Source organism: Triticum dicoccoides, chromosome 2B (assembly GCF_002162155.2).
Source record: "Triticum dicoccoides isolate Atlit2015 ecotype Zavitan chromosome 2B, WEW_v2.0, whole genome shotgun sequence".
Classification (NCBI taxonomy): domain Eukaryota; kingdom Viridiplantae; phylum Streptophyta; class Magnoliopsida; order Poales; family Poaceae; genus Triticum; species Triticum dicoccoides.
Window position 1 is genome coordinate 535,019,176 of NC_041383.1, and position 20,128 is coordinate 535,039,303.

A 20,128-nucleotide genomic window follows, 5' to 3' on the forward strand; every position below is an offset into this window, starting at 1 on the left:
CTGCAACTTAAAAGAGGCCCTTGCGAGAGTGCGGTTAACCGTTGGAGTACCAAACGAGCTCCAAATGACCCGAAACTTGACATGTGGTCTACCGGTGGTGTACCAGGGCCACTTGGCAAGGCTCGGTTGATTCCGAGAACATTTTAATACCCGCACACGAAAAGATACAAGAGGGGTGTGCCGGTGCACGTGGGAGTGTCGGATTGCGAAACGGACAACGGGGAAAATGCTCGGATGCATGAGACGAACACGTATGCAAATGAGATGCACATGATGACATGATATGAGATGCATGACATGAACAAAATGCAAAATGAAAGACAAAACCCAACCACGGAGGGAATATCATAGCACGTAGCCGAAAATGGCAAGAGTTGGAGTTACAAAGATGGAAAGTTACATCCGGGGTGTTACATTAATGTTTCCAGCATTTTCCAGAAATGATGAACATTTTTGAGAGCCATTTGGATTCACTGAGAATATTTTAGTTGAACCTAGTGGATTCCTTTGATGCTAGGGTTTAGGCAATCCCCATTTCAGGTTTAACTGAAATTTAAACATGATGCAACACATGACTAGCTAGCTCAGTGCATACCAGAACTAGGGATGTAACAGCTCACCCCCACTAAACAAGAATCTCGTCCTGAGATTCAAGACATGAGGTAAGAAGACAAAGGGGACACAGGCTAACACAACTTCACGATCCAGATGTCTTTCTCGAGGATGTTGATTCTTTGCATCACCTTGATCTCGACGTCTTGCTTTGGGAACTACATCTAATATGACAACGGTAGAAAGGGAAAACTCTAGAAGGATCGATCTTATCGAAGATCAAACAACTTAGGATCAGCTCACGGGGTGAGTCATAAAAACATCTCTCGAGCTGAGACACGAAGCACGCATCTAGAGGAATGAAGTGGAACAGACGACGGAGGTTCACTAGGTAGACAACAAATTCACGCTTAAGAAGGTGGTGAGCGGTTGTCAACGTAGCGAGGAGTTGAGTTGCCATGATACCATAACGGAACATCTTGGAGGAGGGTGATTCGTGGAGTTATTACCCTAAGTGGCAAAAAGAATTACCTTTGATTCAGAGATCATTGAAACTCTTTATACCAGCCTAAGGCAATTCTCGAGCGATCGTTTGGAGGGGTTGGGTAGAATGGCATACTCGGACTAGAATGGATGATGTGGATTACCTTGTTGAAGACAAAGCAATGGATGATTTTTCTTATCATCGGGGATGGATGGACCCATGGTAGGACCACTTTTGAAAATGATCCTGATCAGTAATTACTGAGAAGAGTAATCCAGAGTAGGGTGGCACGATGGCAGTGCAAGCTGGGAACAAAATGCAAATGATGGGAATGATTCTAGTAACTGGAGAGGAACCCCATCAGTAGAGAGTGAATCCACTGTTTGAAAGATTATAGCATAATCGAGGAAACCGAGAGCACTATGCAATTAATGCCGACGATAAACCTAGCACTTGCGCGTGCTCTCAAGAACTTGAGCATTTCCATGTTCATCAAGGTTTTACCAATATCCGTGTCAAGGATCCTGGCAACACAACATACTACCATGATGAATGGGGATGGACGATGCAGATGCAAAGGAGATAACACCTTCTCAGATTTTGCCTTAGCGAAGCCAAGGAAACAAAATCTGGATGATCGACCAAGAAACATTTAGCACTCCGCTTCTAATGTTCTCCTTGATGTGCTAGCGCAATCCATTTGTTGAAACGGTTTGGTATCTAGAACATCATGTAATAGGTCAGACTTCGGAAGCTCAAGAATCCATAAGGAATTACTACGGAGGTAAATCCTGCAAAATTCTTATGGGGATGTGGCCAACTTCTTCAATCAAGATATTACAATAACAGGTCTTCCGGCTGGGTGTGTTGGCCACGACATCCACTTTACCGGGTTATAGAGAGACCAATATTATAGTTCTTGGGAAATGTTCCAACCATCATATCTGCCTGAGATTCAGATCTGGTTGGTGTCAAAATAATCCAGACTCATCGAGCCTAGAAAGAAAAATAAAAGTTTGCAACACAAATCGACGAGATGACGTTGCGAGATTCTCGGGAAATGAACTACGATAGTAAGCTCCAAAACATGAGCTGGTTCTGCTACACATATGTGAACACATTTTCCAAGACAAGCGTGACCACGTGGTAGTCTTATAATAAAATACTACCAAGTTCAGGTTGGGGAACCATCATCGAGGATAATGATGTCCTAACATAAGTCATGATTCTTAAGAAGGAACTTCTTCTCCTTGAACAAATCAATCAGTGGCTTGGTGTGCTAGGAAACACATATAGAATGGAGGCGGCCAACCTATCAAACCATAGAGTACTTCGCACATGCGTGACTAACTTGGGACGATTCCAGAGGAAGCAAAAACTAACTTTCTCGAACCCACGGCGGCAGCTCGCATCAAATGCACATGAGTTAGAGAACACACAGTTCCAACTGCTGTCTCAGTTGTACGTCTGGTTGGAGCGGCTGAGTATTTAAACTCGAGGACACACAGTCCCGGACACCCAGTCTCTGAGCACGCAGCTCAGGACACCAAGTCCTCACCGTATTCTCCTTGAACTAAGGTCACACAGACCCCATCTGTCGGTGTCAAAACCGGCGGATCTCGGGTAGGGGGTCTCGATCTGTGCATCTAGGCGGATGGTAACAGGAGACAAGGGACACAATGTTTTTACCCAGGTTCGGGCCCTCTCGATGGAGGTAAAACCCTACTCCTGCTTGATTGATATTGATTATATGGGTAGTACAAGAGTAGATCTACCACGAGATCAAGGAGGCTAAACCCTAGAAGCTAGCCTATGGTATGATTCTTGTTCGTCCTACGGACTAAAACCCTCCGGTTTATATAGACACCGGAGAGGGCTAGGGTTACACAGAGTCGGTTACAATGGTAGGAGATCTGCATATTCATATTGCCAAGCTTGCCTTCCACGCCAAGGAAAGTCCCATCCGGACACGGGACGAAGTCTTCAATCTTGTATCTTCATAGTCTTGGAGTCCGGCCGATGATGATAGTTCGGCTATCCGGACACCCCCTAGTCCAGGACTCCCTCAGTAGCCCCTGAACCAGGCTTCAATGACGACGAGTCTGGCGCGCATATTGTCTTCGTCATTGCAAGGCGGGTTCCTCCTCCGAATAATTCATAGAAGATTTTGAACACCAGGATAGTGTCTGGCTCTACAAAATAAACTCCACATTCCACCGTAGAGAGAATAATATTCACACAAGTTCAATCTGCTGACGTATTTCATGATATGACGTCACACCACGGCCAAACCTTTACTCGAATCATTTTTATAGTTCCACCTCAGCGCGTTTAGCGAAGCGGTTTCCTTGGCACGTCTTGTCAAAGCAGAGATCATGGCCCCTTATTCCGGGATTCTCATCAATACGGACGTGGGTAACCCAACCGCGCCATTGATTGCGGCACATGGGGGATAAGCGAGTTTTACCGGGCTGGTGGGGACGCATAGTTTCGTCCGCCCATATATAAGGGGATAAGGATCCACCTTTTTACCTACGCCTTCTTCCTCCTTTGCTTATCCATCTCCGCGCACTCGAGCTCCAGCTCCCAAGTCCGCACATCTCACCTCGACCTTCTCCAATCATGTCTGGAGCGGGAGGCAAGTGGATGGCCTCCTCCGTCACTGAGGGGCACATCAAAAAGTTGCGCAAAGCCGGATACTTGTCCAGCGATATCGCACACCGGCTCCCCGACGAGGGGCAGCTCATCCACACCCCCTGGCCCCATGAGAGGTTAGTGTTCCTTCCCCATTTCCTCCGCGGACTAGGCTTCCCACTCCACCCCTTTGTCTGGGGGCTCATGTTCTACTATGGCCTGGATTTCCATGATCTGGCCCCGAATTTTATCCTCAACATCTCGGCGTTTATCGTCGTGTGCGAGGCTTTCCTCTGCATCCAGCCCTCTTCGGCTTATGGCTAAAGACTTTTAATTTCAAGTCGAAGGTAGTGGGCGGCAGCCAAGCGGAGTGCGGAGGCGCCATGGTGGGCAAGATGCCCAACGTCACCTAGCTCGAGGGCTCCTTCGTGGAAACCATCAAAGGGTGGCAATAGGGGTGGTTCTACATCACCGAGCCGCGTGACCCTGAATGGGCAGCGGCCCCCGAATTCAGATCTGGTATCCCCACACTGCTCACCTCCTGGAAAGAGAAGGGACTATTGTGGGGCGATTCGGAGGAGCTGACCGGACTCCAATCATGTCTCCAGACCCTGGTGAACAAGAAGCTCAAGCTTGTCAACGTAGTCTAGGTCATGCTCATTCGCCGGATTCTCCCGTGCCAACAGCGGGACTTCAACTTGTGGGAGTTCGATCGGGCACAGCACCAGACTTTGAGCAGGCTCTTCGACACTACGTACGAAGAGGCCTGGAGGGTGCTGTTCAAGGACGCCGAGGCTCCCGCATCCGCTACCGAAGATCGCGGATTCAGCTCGCAGCGTCAGGCTGTTGAGGTAAGCTATATTATCCTTTACGAGACACTTGCTTTCCATAGTTTGACTCTATGTGGGATCTAAACTCCCAATACCTTTAACAGGCCTGGCAGAAGACGTCTGGCAGGTTAACTGTCCGGCTCCCCTTCCACAAGACCCAGCGGATGCCCGTTTGACAGGGCTGCTGGTCCCGGCGCCTTACGTGGTGCCAGAGAAGAAGGCCACGGGAACCCGGAGGAGTTCCCGGTGCCAAGTGTTATCGGACTCATCGTCCGACGAATCCGAGGCAGACTCCTCCCATGAAGATGAGGAGGAGAAGAAAGAGGCCTCTCCCCTAGCGGGGGGAGAGAAGAAGAGGAAGGCTTTCCCAACGGGGGAGGCCGAAGGGTCCAAGAAAGGAAGGACCCTTCCTCCGGACTGTTCCACCAACGCCGACGACGGCGAAGAGGAGTGTCCCTCGAGGGCCAAGCCCCTGGCGAGATCGTAAGTGTCCGGATTCCTGAATAACTCATAACTTCCCTTTTGTCGCATAGTGTCTTCTGACGCCGCATACAACCATGCAGTCCGCCCAAGGACGATCTCCCCGCTTCGTCGAGCGGGTCCTTGGGTTTGTCGGATGTGAATAGCGCTTCACTTCTGACTACCTCCTTCCCTCGTGACGCGGACGACGCCGAGGTGGGGTCCCAGAAGGGGACCTGCCAGGAGGAGGAGACCCCAGAGGTGCCACAGGGCAACCTCCCGGACTTTGGACCGAACTCCGTACCGGAACCTTTGGTGGTTCCGGAGTCCGGTGGGCGGCCCCTTCGTGAGAAGGGCAAGACAGCGACGCCGGCGGCCTTCGTCCAACCGGAGGCGCCGGATAATCTACTCGAGGCACTCAATGGCGCTTCCATTGACGAAGAGCACCGCACTATTATGAGTGCGGTGATTGAGAAAGTTCAGTCCACCAAAAGCGGGCTGACCGAGGCCTGCACCAGCCTTCTAACAGGCTTCGAGGTAAGAATTTTTAAGATATGTCAAGTAATACCGCATAGACAGTAGCCCCTAATGCTCAATTCGGTGTTCGTAAAGAAAAGCCAAACTGAGGATCTAAAAAGATATACGCAGGAGTCTAACGCAAATATGTCAATATGGGAATACAGGCTGCGCTGCTGACCTCTGCCGCACTGACTGCGGAAGTCAATTCCTTGAAGCAGAGCCTCGAGCGGTCCGAGATCGAGCTCGGCCGTGCCAAGAAGCAGCTCGAGGACAAGGAAGGTGAGTAACACCTTATTAAAGTTGTGCCTTATAGAAAAGGATTTGGTTGCATAAAGAAAAATGACAGGAATAATGTGGGTACTCCAGGGGCTGCGAACGAGGTAGCGACCCTGAAGGAGGCGGTGTTCACGGCCAAACGCAATGCGGCCACGGAACGCGCCGAGCGAGAGAAGCAGGAGGCGCGGGTGGCAGAGGTGCGGCAAGAGCTCCAGGCTCTCGTGGAAAAACATGAGAGTTTGGAGCATGACTCGAAGACTCGAGAGTCCGAGCTCGCGTCGGCTCTTGAGAGTGCGAAAGCCGCTAAGGCCGAAGCTCAGAAGGCCCTCCAGGAAATTGAGGCAGTAAAGAAGATAGCTGCGGGTAAGGCATGTTTCGTGCAAAGCAAGCATGTAAAAGTGAATTACTTGTTACTTACCCGAATTCGGAGCTCCCCAGGAGCGTTCATAGATCTGCCCTGTAGCGTGTCCGATGCTGCCGCATTCTACAGAGCCGAGGAGGGGAGCTCGACAGAAAAGGTGTTCTGGTCTCAGTACGCTGAGGCCGGACATCCGGTGCCCCTGAGCGACCAGCTGAAGCAGCTGGTCGAGCTCCACAAGGTGGCCGAACAGGCCATGAAGGGCCTTATAGTTCGGCTGTGGCCCAAAGAAGCCATGCCTGGGAGCTACTTCGGTTTGGTGCGGCGGCTAGTGGACGCCTGTCCGTGGGTTGAAGTCATCAAGCACTCCGCCTGCATTGAAGGTGCCCGTCGGGCCCTTGCCCGCGCTAAGGTGCACTGGGGCAAGATGGACGCCGAGAAGCTTGTGACGGACGCGCCACCGCCGGGCAAGGAGTATCGCATGCCCGAGATGTATTATAAGGGTGTCCTGAAGGGTGCCCGCATTATTGCGGGTGAATGCTCCAAAGATGTAATTTTTGAGTAGATTCGCATCTTGTTATCCTGTGCGCTGAAAACTTTGTTCATATGCGCTAAGCGACGCTTGTTAATCTAAAATATTACCTTCTGTGCGGCCGTTTATCAAATCTGAGAGATGGCAAGTCGTTGGCTTCGGCCCCCATGCCACGAGTGCTGGGGTGTTCGGGATAAACTTGAGCGCTCTTGTTCCCATTTTTTGGTCCATCTAGGGAGGCGCTCAACACAACAAACGAGGCAACCAGACTTATAATGCTTGAACACTCTCACTTAGCCATAGAATTCTATAATTTTAAATTTGGGCGAAGCCCCTAGTGTTCGGAAGGCCGAATTCGGGGCGCTATCCACGCCTGGGCCGGACAAAGCCGGTTCCTCGCTCTAAGCGGCATAAGTCTTTAGGGACTCGAAAAAACCTCTCGAACAGCGACCGGCTCTCGCCCCATCATGACGGTCAGTTTTAGCTTTATCCACTGAGGTGCTCACCCAGCTCAACTGGGGCACAATCGCAGTGGTTCTCCCAGCGCTACCTTAGCCGATATAACGAAACATAAGGTACCAAAACATGGGAGCCGGGCAAACCCAACTATTGACCCAAGACATGATTCGGAGCCGATGCATATAATGCTATAAGTTCGGGGTGCCGCACTTGTGAAAGTGTTCGGACTTATCACACCATAATTTGGGGAACTTAAGCCCCTGGTGTATTTAGCCGTACCAAAGCGTACGGATGCAACATGTCATAAGTGAACATATGTATAAAAAAGTAATGCAATGATAGGCAAAAAGCGATGCATTGTTTATTAAAAAAATGCTGCAATGAATGCAAGACGATACAAATAGTGCGATAAGCAAGGGGTGGGACTATTCAACATGTCCCCCTCCAAGGGTAGGCTGCGGAATGGTGTATAAAACAGGTATAATGCTCGTAATGGAGACCACCTGGATACTCGTCGTAGCTTTTCTGCTTCCCTGGCTGTTGCATCGTGAGTTCGGCAGGTCTACTGCCGGACAGGGCTTCTGGGAAACGGAGTCCTGAGGGTAAGAAAAGAAAGAAAAGGATGACACATTTGGGAGCCCCTAGTGTGGTTGAGCCGCACCCTGGGCCTGCCGTGGTCGTGCCCCTCCCCCTATGCCCATGGTATCTCCAGAGCGTAGTGATGTACGCGTAATACTGGTCTTGCAGTTTTGTGAGGGCTGGGGTTGGGGCCGCATTGCTATGCGTGCTCGGAACATGCCGGGTGGTCTTGTTGTAGGTTACTCCGAGCGCGCTTGACGGTGTCTGGTCGCTTAACAACCGGACTCGAGAATTGCCTTAAGAGGCTACTCTGTACTTCCGCCGCGAGATCCGCTGTATGCTCCTCCGTTCGGAGAGAGCGTTCGGTGTTTCCGTTGACCGTGATGACTCCTCGAGGGCCTGGCATCTTGAGCTTGAGGTATGCGTAGTGCGGCACCGCATTGAACTTTGCGAATGCGGTTCGTCTGAGCAGTGCATGATAGCCGCTGCGGAATAGAACTATGTCGAAGATTAACTCCTCGCTTCAGAAGTTATCCGGGGATCCGAAGACCACTTCAAGTGTAACTGAGCCTGTACAATTGGCCTCTACACCTGGTATGACGCCTTTGAAGGTCGTCTTTGTGGGTTTAATCCTTGAGGGGTCTATGCCCATCTTGCACACTGTATCCTGATAAAGCAGGTTCAGGCTGCTGCCGCCGTCCATAAGGACTCTAGTGAGGTGAAATCCGTCGACGATTGGTTCTAGAACCAATGCGGCGAATCCGCCGTGGCAGATACTGGTGGGGTGGTCCCTTCGATCAAAAGTGATCGGGCAGGAGGACCACGGATTGAACTTTGGGGCAACTGGCTCCATCGCATACACGTCCCTGTGCGCACGCTTCCGCTCCCTTTTGGGTATGTGGGTTGCGTATATCATGTTCACCGTCCGCACTTGTGGCGGAAACCCTTCTGTCCTCTATTGTTCGGCGGCCGTGTCTCCTCCTCGTCATCGCTATGCAACCCCTTGTCATTGCTTTCGGCAATTAACTTGCCTGCCTGCTTGAACACCCAACAATCCCTGTTGGTGTGATTAGCTGGCTTTTTGGGGGTGCCGTGTGAAAGGATCGATATGGTTGACTAGAGTGGGGGGTGAATAGGCAACTAACAATTTTTAAGCTTTTCTTTACCAATTTAAACTTTGCAACAAATAGGTTGTCTAGATATGCAACTAGGTGAGCAACCTATATGATGCAAATACCACTAGCACATAAGTAAGCAATGGAAACAACACAAGTAGGCTTGCAAGAGTAAAGGCACGAAGTAACCAAGAGTGGAGCCGGTGGAGACGAGGATGTGTTACCGAAGTTCCTTCCTTTTAAAGGGAAGTACGTCTCCGTTAGAGTGGTGTGGAGGCACAATGCTCCCCAAGAAGCCACTAGGGCCACCGTATTCTCCTCACGCCCTCACACAATGCGAGATGCCGTGATTCCACTATTGGTGCCCTTGAAGGCGGCGACCGAACCTTTACAAACAAGGTTGGGGCCATCTCCACAACAATTGGAGGCTCCCAACAACACCACGAAGCTTCACCACAATGGAGTATGGCTTCGAGGCAACCTCAACCGTCTAGGGTGCTCAAACACCCAAGAGTAACAAGATCCGCTAGGGATAAGAGAGGGAATCAAATTTCTCTTGGTGGAAGTGTAGATCGGGGCCTTCTCAACCAATCCCGAGCAAATCAACAAGTTTGATTGGCTAGGGAGAGAGATCGGGCGAAAATGGAGCTTGGAGCAACAACGGAGCTTTGGGAAAGAGGTAGGTCAACTTTGGGAAGAAGACACCTTTATATAGTGGGGGAACCGATCCAACCGTTACCCCACTGTACATCCCCGCACAGAGCGGTACTACCGCTAGGGCAGGGCAGTACTACCGCTGAGAGCGGTACTACCGCTCCCACCCAGCGGTATTACCGCGCTGAAGAGGAAGACAGGGCCCTGGCCCCAGAGCGGTACTACCGCGGGAGTAGGAGCGGTACTACCGCTAGGAGCGGTACTACCGCCACTACTACCGCTCCTAGTACTGCAAAACCCGACACGAAAAACATCAGTCTCGAATCGAGGCGGTAGTAGCCCGGAACTATTGCGGTACTACGGCCGAAGCCCGCAAGCGGTACCACCGATCTGGGAGCGGTACTACCGCTAAGAGCGGTACTACCGCTTCATGGAGCGGTACTACCGCTGGAGAGCTTCGGCGGTACTACCGCTGTTGACCGCTGTACTACCGCTGGGACAGAACGGAGCAGGTACAGAAGAAAAGGGCAGCTCCAATGATGCGGAAGGAAGACGACGGGTGTGATAAGGATGTGTACGTGTTGATTCCACCCTAGTCTTACCAAAGCGGGTCCCCTCTTGATAGTACGGTGACTCCTACGAAACTAGTCCACCAACAACGAAACGAAGGAGCTACATCGTCTTGAATAAAACACCGCGGGGAGGTAATCGTCTCGTGCCAAAGGATGAATCTCTGAAAGAACTTAACGCACACGATTAGTCCGCAAAAGCATTGTCATCAATCACCAAAACAACTTGGGGATAAATATGCCCTTACACCGTGTATCTGGCACGAGCGATCGAGTATCCGATCCAAATTGGACGGGCCCGGAGTAGTTCTTTTGAATGGCTTTTTCCGCTGACCGGCTTTAGAGCCTCTGAATCCGGCGTTGACTGTCGTATCTTTAGTATTGTCGCCGTTAATGCGGCACTTGTGCTTATTGCGACGCGGCCTGCCATTGCTGTCCTTGGTGTCCGGACTACCAGAATTTTTGGTGAGGTTGTTACTGCGGGCTAGCCAGCTGTCCTCTCCCGCACAGAAGCGGGTCATGAGTGATTTGAGTGCTGCCATGGATTTCGGCTTTTCCTGTCCTAGGTGCCGGGCAAGCCACTTGTCGCGGATGTTATGTTTGAAGGCTGCAAGGGCCTCTGCATCCGGACAGTCGACGATTTGATTTTTCTTGGTTAAGAACCGTGTCCAGAATTGTCTGGCCGATTCGTCTGGCTGCTGAATTATGTGGCTTAGGTCATCGGCGTCTGGTGGTCGCACATATGTGCCCTGGAAGTTATCAAGGAATGCGGCTTCCAGGTCCTCCCAACACCCAATTGATTCTGCTGGCAAGTTGTTGAGCCAATGCCGAGCTGGTCCTTTAAGCTTGAGTGGGAGGTATTTGATGGCATGAAGATCATCACCGCGGGCCATGTGGATACGGAGATAATCTTCGATCCAAACCGCAGGATCTGTCGTGCCGTCGTAGGATTCAATGTTTACGGGTTTGAAACCTTCGGGGATTTGATGATCCATTACTTCATCTGTGAAGCATAGTGGGTGTGTGGCGCCTCTGTATTGGGCTATATCACGACGTAGCTCAAGCGAGCTTTGTCTACTGTGTTCGACCCGACCGGAATTGCTATATCCGGCGTGATGGTTGTCGTCGCGTATCGTGGGGCGCCCACGCGATCTGTAGATCGATCTTGATTGTCTTGCCTTATCCTCCAATATGTCCCGCAAGTTCGGCGCGTTCCCCCGTGGCTTTGTACTTTTCGAGCGACGCCGGGGTATGGCTTTAGTCGAGGGCCTAGAGGCCTCTCTGTCGCGGCCACGAGGTGGCCGGTCGGCCGTATTGTGCGCTGGTGATGTAGGTTTGTGTGCTTCCTCCTCTAATCGGGGTAGTAGCTTGCGTTTTGGGTAGCTTTTGGAGGGGCACTCGAGTTCATACTCTTCGGCCGCAAGGACTTCAGTCCATCTGTCGGCTAGCAAATCTTGGTCAGCTCTAAGCTATTGCTGCTTTTTCTTGAGGCTGCTTGCCATGGCCATAAGCCTGCGTTTAAAACGCTCTTGTTCGATAGGATCCTCGGGCATGACAAATTCGTCGTCGTCGAGGCTTGCCTCGTCTTTGGAGGGAGGCATGTAATTATTGTCCTCTACCTCTTTGTCTGTCGCTCTCTCACGAGGGCTGGCTTCTCCATCCTCCTGTGCTGAATCTTGCTGGAGGGGGTTGTCTTCGGCACTGTCCGGGGTGTTATTATCTCCGGAGCCGGAATCTCCATTTTTGCTGTGGCGGGATTTAGAGCGGCGCCGCTGACGCCGGTGCTTAGGCTGTTTTTTGGAGAGGTCATCCTCCACTGTTCCATCGCCATTCCCATCCTTTGGGATGTCCACCATGTATATGTCGTATGACGAGGTGGCTTTCCAGTGCCCCGTAGGCGCTGGTTCTTGGTCGTCTCCGGCATCGTCGTCCATACCGTCGATGTCTTCGGAGTCGAAGTCTAGCATGTCGGTTAAGTCGTCGACAGTGGCTACAAAATGGGTGGTGGGTGGGCTTTGAATTTCTTCGTCGTCCGCATCCCAACCGTCCTGACCGTAATCCGGCCAGGGCTCTCCTGATAAAGAGAGATACTTTAGCAAATTTAAGATGTCTCCAAAAGGCGAGTGCTGAAAGATGTCCGCAGCGGTGAACTCCATGATCGGCGCCCAGTCGGATTCGATTGGAAGGGGCGCGAGAGGTTCGGAGTCCGGCGAGGAGTCCGGCACCTCGGAGTCACGAGCTTCACAAGGGACAGGGTCGGTATTCGGCTCCATCGCCGTAGAGGTAGCAGCTCCCGAGGCGGTGTCTAGCCACCCATCCTTGATCGGCGCAGTCGGCTCCGAGTTAAGGGTCGGAGCGGACTCTTGTGCGGCCACCAGGGCACTGTCCGGCAGCAGAGCTAAATCATGCCCATCGTGACAGTGCGGCGCGCTCGTTTGTGGCTCGAATCCGTCGAAGATCAAGTCTCCGCGGATGTTGGCCGTATAGTTCAAACTTCCAAATCTGACCTGATGGCCAGGGGTGTAGCTTTCGATCTGCTCCAGATGGCCAAGCGAATTGGCCCGCAGTGCAAAGCCACCAAATACAAAGATCTATCCGGGGAGAAAAGTCTCACCCTGGACCGGGTCGTTGTTGATGATCGAAGGAGCCATCGGGCCTATGGGTGACGACACAGAGGAACTCTCAATGAAAGCGCCAATGTCGGTGTCAAAACCGGCGGATCTCGGGTAGGGGGTCCCGTTCTGTGCGTCTAGGCGGAATGTAACAGGAGACAAGGGACACGATATTTTTACCCAGGTTCGGGCCCTCTCGATGGAGGTAAAACCCTACTCCTGCTTGATTGATATTGATGATATGGGTAGTACAAGAGTAGATCTACCACGAGATCAAGGAGGCTAAACCCTAGAAGCTAGCCTATGGTATGATTGTTGTTCGTCCTACGGACTAAAACCCTCCGGTTTATATAGACACCGGAGAGGGCTAGGGTTACACAGAGTCGGTTACAATGGTAGGAGATCTGCATATCCGTATTGCCAGGCTTGCCTTCCACGCCAAGGAAAGTCCCATCCGGACATGGGACGAAGTCTTCAATCTTGTATCTTCATAGTCTTGGAGTCCGGCCGATGATGATAGTTCAGCTATCCGGACACCCCCTAGTCCAGGACTCCCTCACCGTCCAATCACTCGTGGTAAGTCTTCAGGCGACTTCCAAACCTTCACAGACTTTGGTCACTCGGCAATCCACAATTCCTCTTGGATGCTCTAGACCTTGACGCCTAATCGTCTGGAAGAAGCACAGTCTTCAAAGGTAACAAGCGTCGGATCCACGCAGGATCAATCTCTTCAGTGATGCTCAATCACTTTGGGTTTGTGGGTGTTTGGGTTTGGATTTTCCTCACTCGATGATTTTCACTCAAAGTCCTCGGAGGATGGGTTGCTCTCAAATGACAAGTGTTAGTTTCTCTTGGAGCAGCCAACCAACTAGTGGTTGTAGGGGGCGGCTATTTATAGCCTAGGGAGCAGCCCGACATGATAAGACATAAATGCCCTTCAATGATATGACCGTTATGTGGATAGGATATTTTGGGACAGCTGGCGCGAAGCACGGCAACGGTCGGAAATTTGACTCTCAAATTCCTCAGGGCTATCATGTTCCTCACTGTGTAGGCAATCCGCACTGGTGAATTCCTAACTCCTCAGTCAGAACAAATTCCTCAGCGACCAGAAGATCTTCGTCCCTGTCACTGAAGAAATTGACTGAACTGTATGAGATTACCAATGGCTTCACTCGAAGAGATTGGTAGGTGTAGGATTTTGAGTTGAGCATCACATGGAAATTTTTCCTTAGTATTTCCTCGACCCCCTTTAACAGTATGGTGTTTCCTATGACTCAAGAAAGAGAAAAACAAAACTATGAAAACGAAAGTCTTCAAGCTTCATATTCCTCGCATGAATATCAAGTCTTCACGGACACACCAATTTCTTCACTTTCAAAGTCTTCATGAAAGTCTTCAAGAATACCAAAATCTTCAGTCAAAGATATTCATTTTTAGGGGTCGACTTTCACTGTAAATATCAAACTCCTCATAGACTTATAGACATGTGTACACTCATAAACGCATTAGTCCCTTAACCTATAAGTCTTCAATACACCAAAATCACTAAGGGGCACTAGATGCACTTACAATGTGAGATGCCGCTGTTAATCTTGTACCACTGCCAAAACAAAGTAATGACGCTACTTAAATATCCCTTTTATATATTTTTGCAAACAGGAATGCATATCTCCATACCAGGTCATGTCTTCCTCAATTTTAGTGGAATTGCACACAATTGGATGGCTAGTGTTGCTCTGCCTCATTGTCCTCTGCCACGTGGTTTACCTTTCTCAAGCTTGATGACCAAGAAGAAACAGACAACAGCGAGGATTTATCTTACTTCAGTGGAACCTCACCCAAACTTGATGCCAAATTGATGATGCATCACCATAATGACCTATAGATGCTCATGGTTGCATCGGCCGGTGAAGCTGGTCGATGTTGGATGAAAATGGCGCCGTCTTCCATCAGTGCTCTTTGCTGGTAGCCACGAAGACGCCGATATCATTCATCAGTGCACCCTGGTTGCGTTGGAGATGCAGCCGGCTTTCACCTTGGTCTAAAATTTTCTTTCGCTATGAACCAAATGTTTCCTCGGAGAAGCATCGATGTTAGTACCAAGGGCAAAAGTTTTGTATTGATTTCTAAGCCTTCTCACAACTTTGTCTTGAGCACCCCTGTAAAGTTTATTTGTCAAGCTATGAACTAAATGTTGGTTACGATCTTTCAATCATTGAGTTGTATAAACATATTATTTATGAGTTCGTTCTGAATTTTTGCCACTAGTTAATTATGTTGCCAAACTTTGATAAAAACTATTATATAACTACATAAAAATATAAATCCAATAATATTTATTTTTTGTTGGCATGTATTAGCAGTTTGCTAGTTAAATATGTGGTCAAGCTTTGATAAAAAAAATACAATGTGAAGTAAAAACCCGGACGGATGTAGTACGTGATACAGTGGCACAGTGATTTAGGCCGAATACAAGAGCCCATGATTCTTGGGAAAGGGCAAACTGTACATACAAAATAATTAAATATGAATTTCTCAAAATATATATTAAAATTGAAGGTTGGTGCGGCCTACCTTCCCGATAATATGACCCGGTGTGGTTGTTCACTTGATGGAGGTTGTGTACCATAAGTGAATGATAGAAAGTGCGACCGAGACGCGTGGAGCGTTAATCGCATGCATGTTCCTCCGATCCCGTTGAGTGGTCGCGCTCGCCACGTGGATATCTACCGCCGTTGGGGCCGCTTGCCGGCCCACCTCGGCAACGACGTTAGGTACGCCGTAGACTCGTCTCTCTGAGACAGATGGTTCTGGGATGAGCACGACCTGCATCGACAGTTGTACTTTGCCGGTCATTCTCAGAGCCCACCACGGGCGCGCTCTCTCAGCCCGCGCCTGCCGCATGGCCTTACGCCCACACCCTCCCCCTCGCCATCCCCGCCACCAACCCCGCCGATGATCGCCGAGGAGGAGACAGAGCTCATGAGGCGAGTGATGGATGATTCCATCTGTACCCACGACGAGGCCCAATGGGAGGGCCTCGAAGAGATGATGGCCCTCTCCGCGGCTGGCGACGTCGCCATCCCGGTGCTGGACGCCGTGGTCAAGGAGGAGGCCATGGAAGACGTGCAGGAGGAGGTGCCATAGGAGCCCAATGACGCGGCCTCCAACCCGGCAATGATGCGCTAGTCGTGGTCGTGGACGTAGACTATATCGTGCATGCCAGAGTATGTCTTCGTGCCGCCCTCGTGGGTGGGCGCCGAGGCATGGTCACCACAATGGCCGAAGATGGTGCAGGCGCCTCCCGCCTGGCAGCAGTCGCAGGTGCCGTGTGCCCACGTGTGGCAGTTGCTACCCTACATCGACCTCACCAAGGACGACAAAGAGGCCGACGGCGGCTACTGAAGACGGCGACGACGATGGCGGCGTCGACCGTTTATCTAGTGTTTTTTATGTCATTTGAATTTTAAGTTTAGTTTGAATATGCGGCCTTGAGACTTTTGTGGACGTTATTGTACTTTCTATTTACTCAAAATTCGGGTCTAAATTTGAAAGTCTAAAAAGGGACAAAAATTGAGATACGACGGCCTGTTGGGCACACGACGGCAAGATGACCGCTTGCGGATGCGCGTATCCGTTTTACTGACCTAAATAACAAAATCCGAACAAAACCGAGGTATATGGTTGGAGTTGGCCTTGCACTACCCAACAAATAGGAGTACAGTAAAAGTAGGCAGCGGGCTGGTAATAATGCAAGCAGCCTGCCAGAACCCCGGTAGGCATGCGTGAAGCAGCAGCAAGAGTGCAAGAGTAATGAAGGATCAAGAGTAGTATATCCGACTTACACTGAACATTCAGACTTGCAAATGAATTGTCTTCAACACTTGAAATACAAGTAAAGGGATTTTTAAATTGAATCAGATCACGGACCTCCTGTTTGTAGTAAATGAATGGTCTAGTATTACTATAATAATGATCATCAGTAAGATTAGAAGAAAAAAAAGGCCAGACGTATTAAAAAGCTCCGCTAGGGGTAGACGCTGTACTACCTCAGGCTCACAGACGCTACTCGTCTGAAGCAGTTGAAGCTCCGTGCGGAGCTCAGCTCACAGAACAGAAGCACACCAAGTCACCAAACAAACAGCGGCTGGAGGAGGAGGAAGCAGCGACCCATTTGAGCCCACATCCAGTGACCCACTCCGCGCCTCCACCTAGAGGAGACCTCAGAGTTTGTGAGGTCCTCCTTCCCCATGGCGGCCATGGCCAGGAGCAACAGCAGCAATGGCCACGGCTACCACCACGAGGCGTCCACCACTTCCTCCTCCTCTTCCTCCACGTCGTTGGCTCGGGGGCGGAGATCACTGGAGCAGCAGGTCCCCGGGACACCGGGGCGGCCGTTGCTGTTCCTCACCTCATCCTCCTCGAGCCCGGCCCACCCCCAGCTCGTCTCCTCGAGGAGGTCGGTACCTTCCAAGTGGGAGGACGCGGAGAAGTGGCTGACGCAGTCGTCCGACCACCGCGGCCATCACCATGGCAAGGCTGCCTCCAAGCAGCACCACATTGGAGGACCGGCGCCGGCAACGGCGAGGAGGACCTCACTAGACGCCAATGCGCTTGCTTTGTACACACTACCTGCAGAGGTGCTCCTCAAAGGTGAGCACCAACTCTTGTTTTGGATTTAACCAGAAATTTCAGTGTTTATTCTTCGTCAAGAAATGCTCTGCTTTACAGACAAGTACACCGACAACGTGGAGCCGTCCAAAGAGAGCTTCGTGTTCCGGAGCTCCTACTGCGAGCCGGCCAAGAATGGCGCTGCGGCGGTGACCTGCGGAGATGATGACTTCCACCGGAGGGACGTCGGCACGGAGATGACGCCCCTGGGGAGCTCCCCGACCTCACGGTGCCACACGCCGGTCAAAAGCACCTCCCCGGCAAGGCACAACACGCCGACGGGCCGGTCGGGGCCCCTTGTGCCGTACAACAGCGGCAGTGGCATGGACATCTCGGAGCTGACGGACTGCCATTTCGCCAAGCTGGACCTGGGCGCGCAGTTCGATTCCATGCTCGTCAACTGGAGCTCCAAGGAGGAGGAGGAAGAGGAGGTGTCCAAGAGCCTCAGGCACTTCGAGGTCAGCGCCGGCGACGGCGGCAGAGCCTGCGATAAGCGGGTTGCCGCCGTCACCGAGTGCCGGTGGGAAGACGATGAGAGAGCCAAGAGTTGCATAAGGTGTGTGCATTTTGCATCTTGTAGCTTGTGAGGATTTGTAGTAATTTGGTTGTGCTTTATTTGGTTATTAGGTATCAGAGGGAAGAGGCAAAGATTCAGGCCTGGATTAACCTGGAGAGTGCCAAAGCTGAAGCACAATCCAGAAAGCTAGAGGTGAGAATGAAATCTCATCTTGTGCATAATGCACATTGCAACTCTTTTAGGCACCATCATAAACTGCATTCAGAAGTTCAGACGACAAATTTAACAGCACGAAATTAGAAGGATGGAAGCATTGATGTATTCATTGTTCGATGTTATCCCCTCAATCCTTGTTAACCATTCCAGCTCACTGCAATTCTTTAACCGGTTTTGCTGCTGAGCTGGGCTACCATTCTCAGTCATGGTAGCCATGTGAATATCTTCAGTCGGAGAGCCAAACAATGTCGTTTAACCCTAATCTAAGATGAGGACCTGTATCCTAATGATGTTGTGGTAGTACTACATTACTACAACCGATGCAAATGCACGGTGTACTGTACTCCGTGCTGTCAGTAACATATCATTATCGCAGACATAGAATTCAAAAGGAATTTTCAAACATTTCCCCCCGACGCAATGAGAATGATACTTAATGCGAACATGTTCTTCTCCGTGTCAGATCAGAACTCCTCACGTTTTTTTGAACGATGTGTGTTGGTCAGGTGAAGATTCAGAAGATGCGGTCGAACCTGGAGGAGAAGCTGATGAAGAGGATGACGAGCGTGCACAGGCGCGGCGAGGAGTGGCGCGCGGCGGCGCAGGCGCAGCACCTGCAGCAGCTCCGGCGCGCTACCACGGAGCACCAGGCCCGGCGGGTGAAGACGATCAGCCACCACCTCTCCGGGACCGGGAGCAATGCGTCCTGCGGCTGCTTCCCCTGCAACAGTGACAACATCATCAGCGGCAACCTCCTCAACTATTAGTTACTGTAGGTTAATTACTGGAGTGCTGCCTAGTTTGACATCACCATGTTCCACCTCTACGATTAACATTCTTCTTCTCACGCTCAAGCTATCACAACTCTCCGATTAACGTTCGAGATAACTTTGTTTTCTCTGGCCAAAACAGCGGCAGACAGTCTGAGTCACGCACTCATGCTTGGATTGTCTAACATGACATGCCTCCGGAAGATTGCATGGAATCGCAGACAGCCTCAAGCACAGAAGCTCTGCTTTGGTTGGACCAAGAATTCATCTGTGAGCACGTCGTTTGGCGTGCTTGTCTGTCTGAGTGCATTTTCATTAGTACCGCTAACCAATGGTGAAGGGGCCACGCGCTGTCGACGAGAAGGCCGTCGCGCACGGAGAGTCGTGCCATTCTTTGACCAGCACGCACAAACGAACAAACGGACGCCTCGCTAGGCTTTTCCAGCAGCTCCTGCGCCTGCTTCTGCCCCCCTGCGCCTGCATGCATTTAAAGGGACACATGCGGCAGGCATGGCCAGTACAGTGCGCGGCCATCTAGGACGGTAGTATAGTATTTTTTCCGCGAATACTTTGCCTATCATTGCATTGATAGGTGGAGTGAAATTCATAAATTGGTTATAGAATGGTTTAAACGGACCGGCCAGCTAGCATGTACTCCCTTCGTCTAGATGAGTAAGTCATCTTAGGTTGGTCATAGTGGGAGTAACTTAGCAAGTAACATAGCGCATTTCAAGACAGGTTTGCTTATGTGACATAGAGTTAATGAGAAAAGAGGTGTTTGGAGTAACATAATATGTTACTGTAACATAACGCAACCCAAAGCAAAATGAGTCTATAATGTAATAGATGCTATCATCTATGATACTACTTGTATGTTATTTTGCACTATGAAGGTAGTAACAAAGACTAGTGTCATATGCATGACACTAGTCTAAGTTACTCTCCACTATGACTAGCCTTAGGCTGCTCATAGCGGGAGTAACTTAGCAAGTAACATAACACACCCCAATAAAAGTTTGCTTACATGGCATGTATTTAATGAGGAGAGATATGGTTGGAATAACATAACACATCCCAATGCAAAATGAGTCTACATCTTAATAAATGTTGGCTTGTATGATACCACATATATATTACTCTCCACTATGAAGGTAGTAACATAGACTAATAACATATACATGTTACTAGTCTAAGTTACTCCCCACTATGACTAGCCTTAGGCTGTGCACCGTGACCAAGGAGGAGGAGGAAACGAGAGACATTAATGTTTACTTGCTAATTAATAGTATTGCATGCGATGAACTAACCACTGCATGTCG

General features: G+C 50.4%; 1 protein-coding gene across 1 annotated transcript; it reads left to right on the forward strand.

Annotated features, from left to right (window-relative positions):
• Positions 1-16,695: 16,695 nt before the first annotated feature.
• LOC119364685 lies at positions 16,696-18,952 on the forward strand. The gene is made up of 4 exons (XM_037630178.1): positions 16,696-17,288; positions 17,367-17,862; positions 17,934-18,015; positions 18,546-18,952. Exons 1-4 carry the CDS (start codon positions 16,886-16,888, stop codon positions 18,804-18,806), a joined length of 1,242 nt encoding a protein of 413 aa, XP_037486075.1. The 5' UTR covers positions 16,696-16,885; the 3' UTR covers positions 18,807-18,952.
• The last annotated feature ends 1,176 nt before the right edge of the window (positions 18,953-20,128 follow it).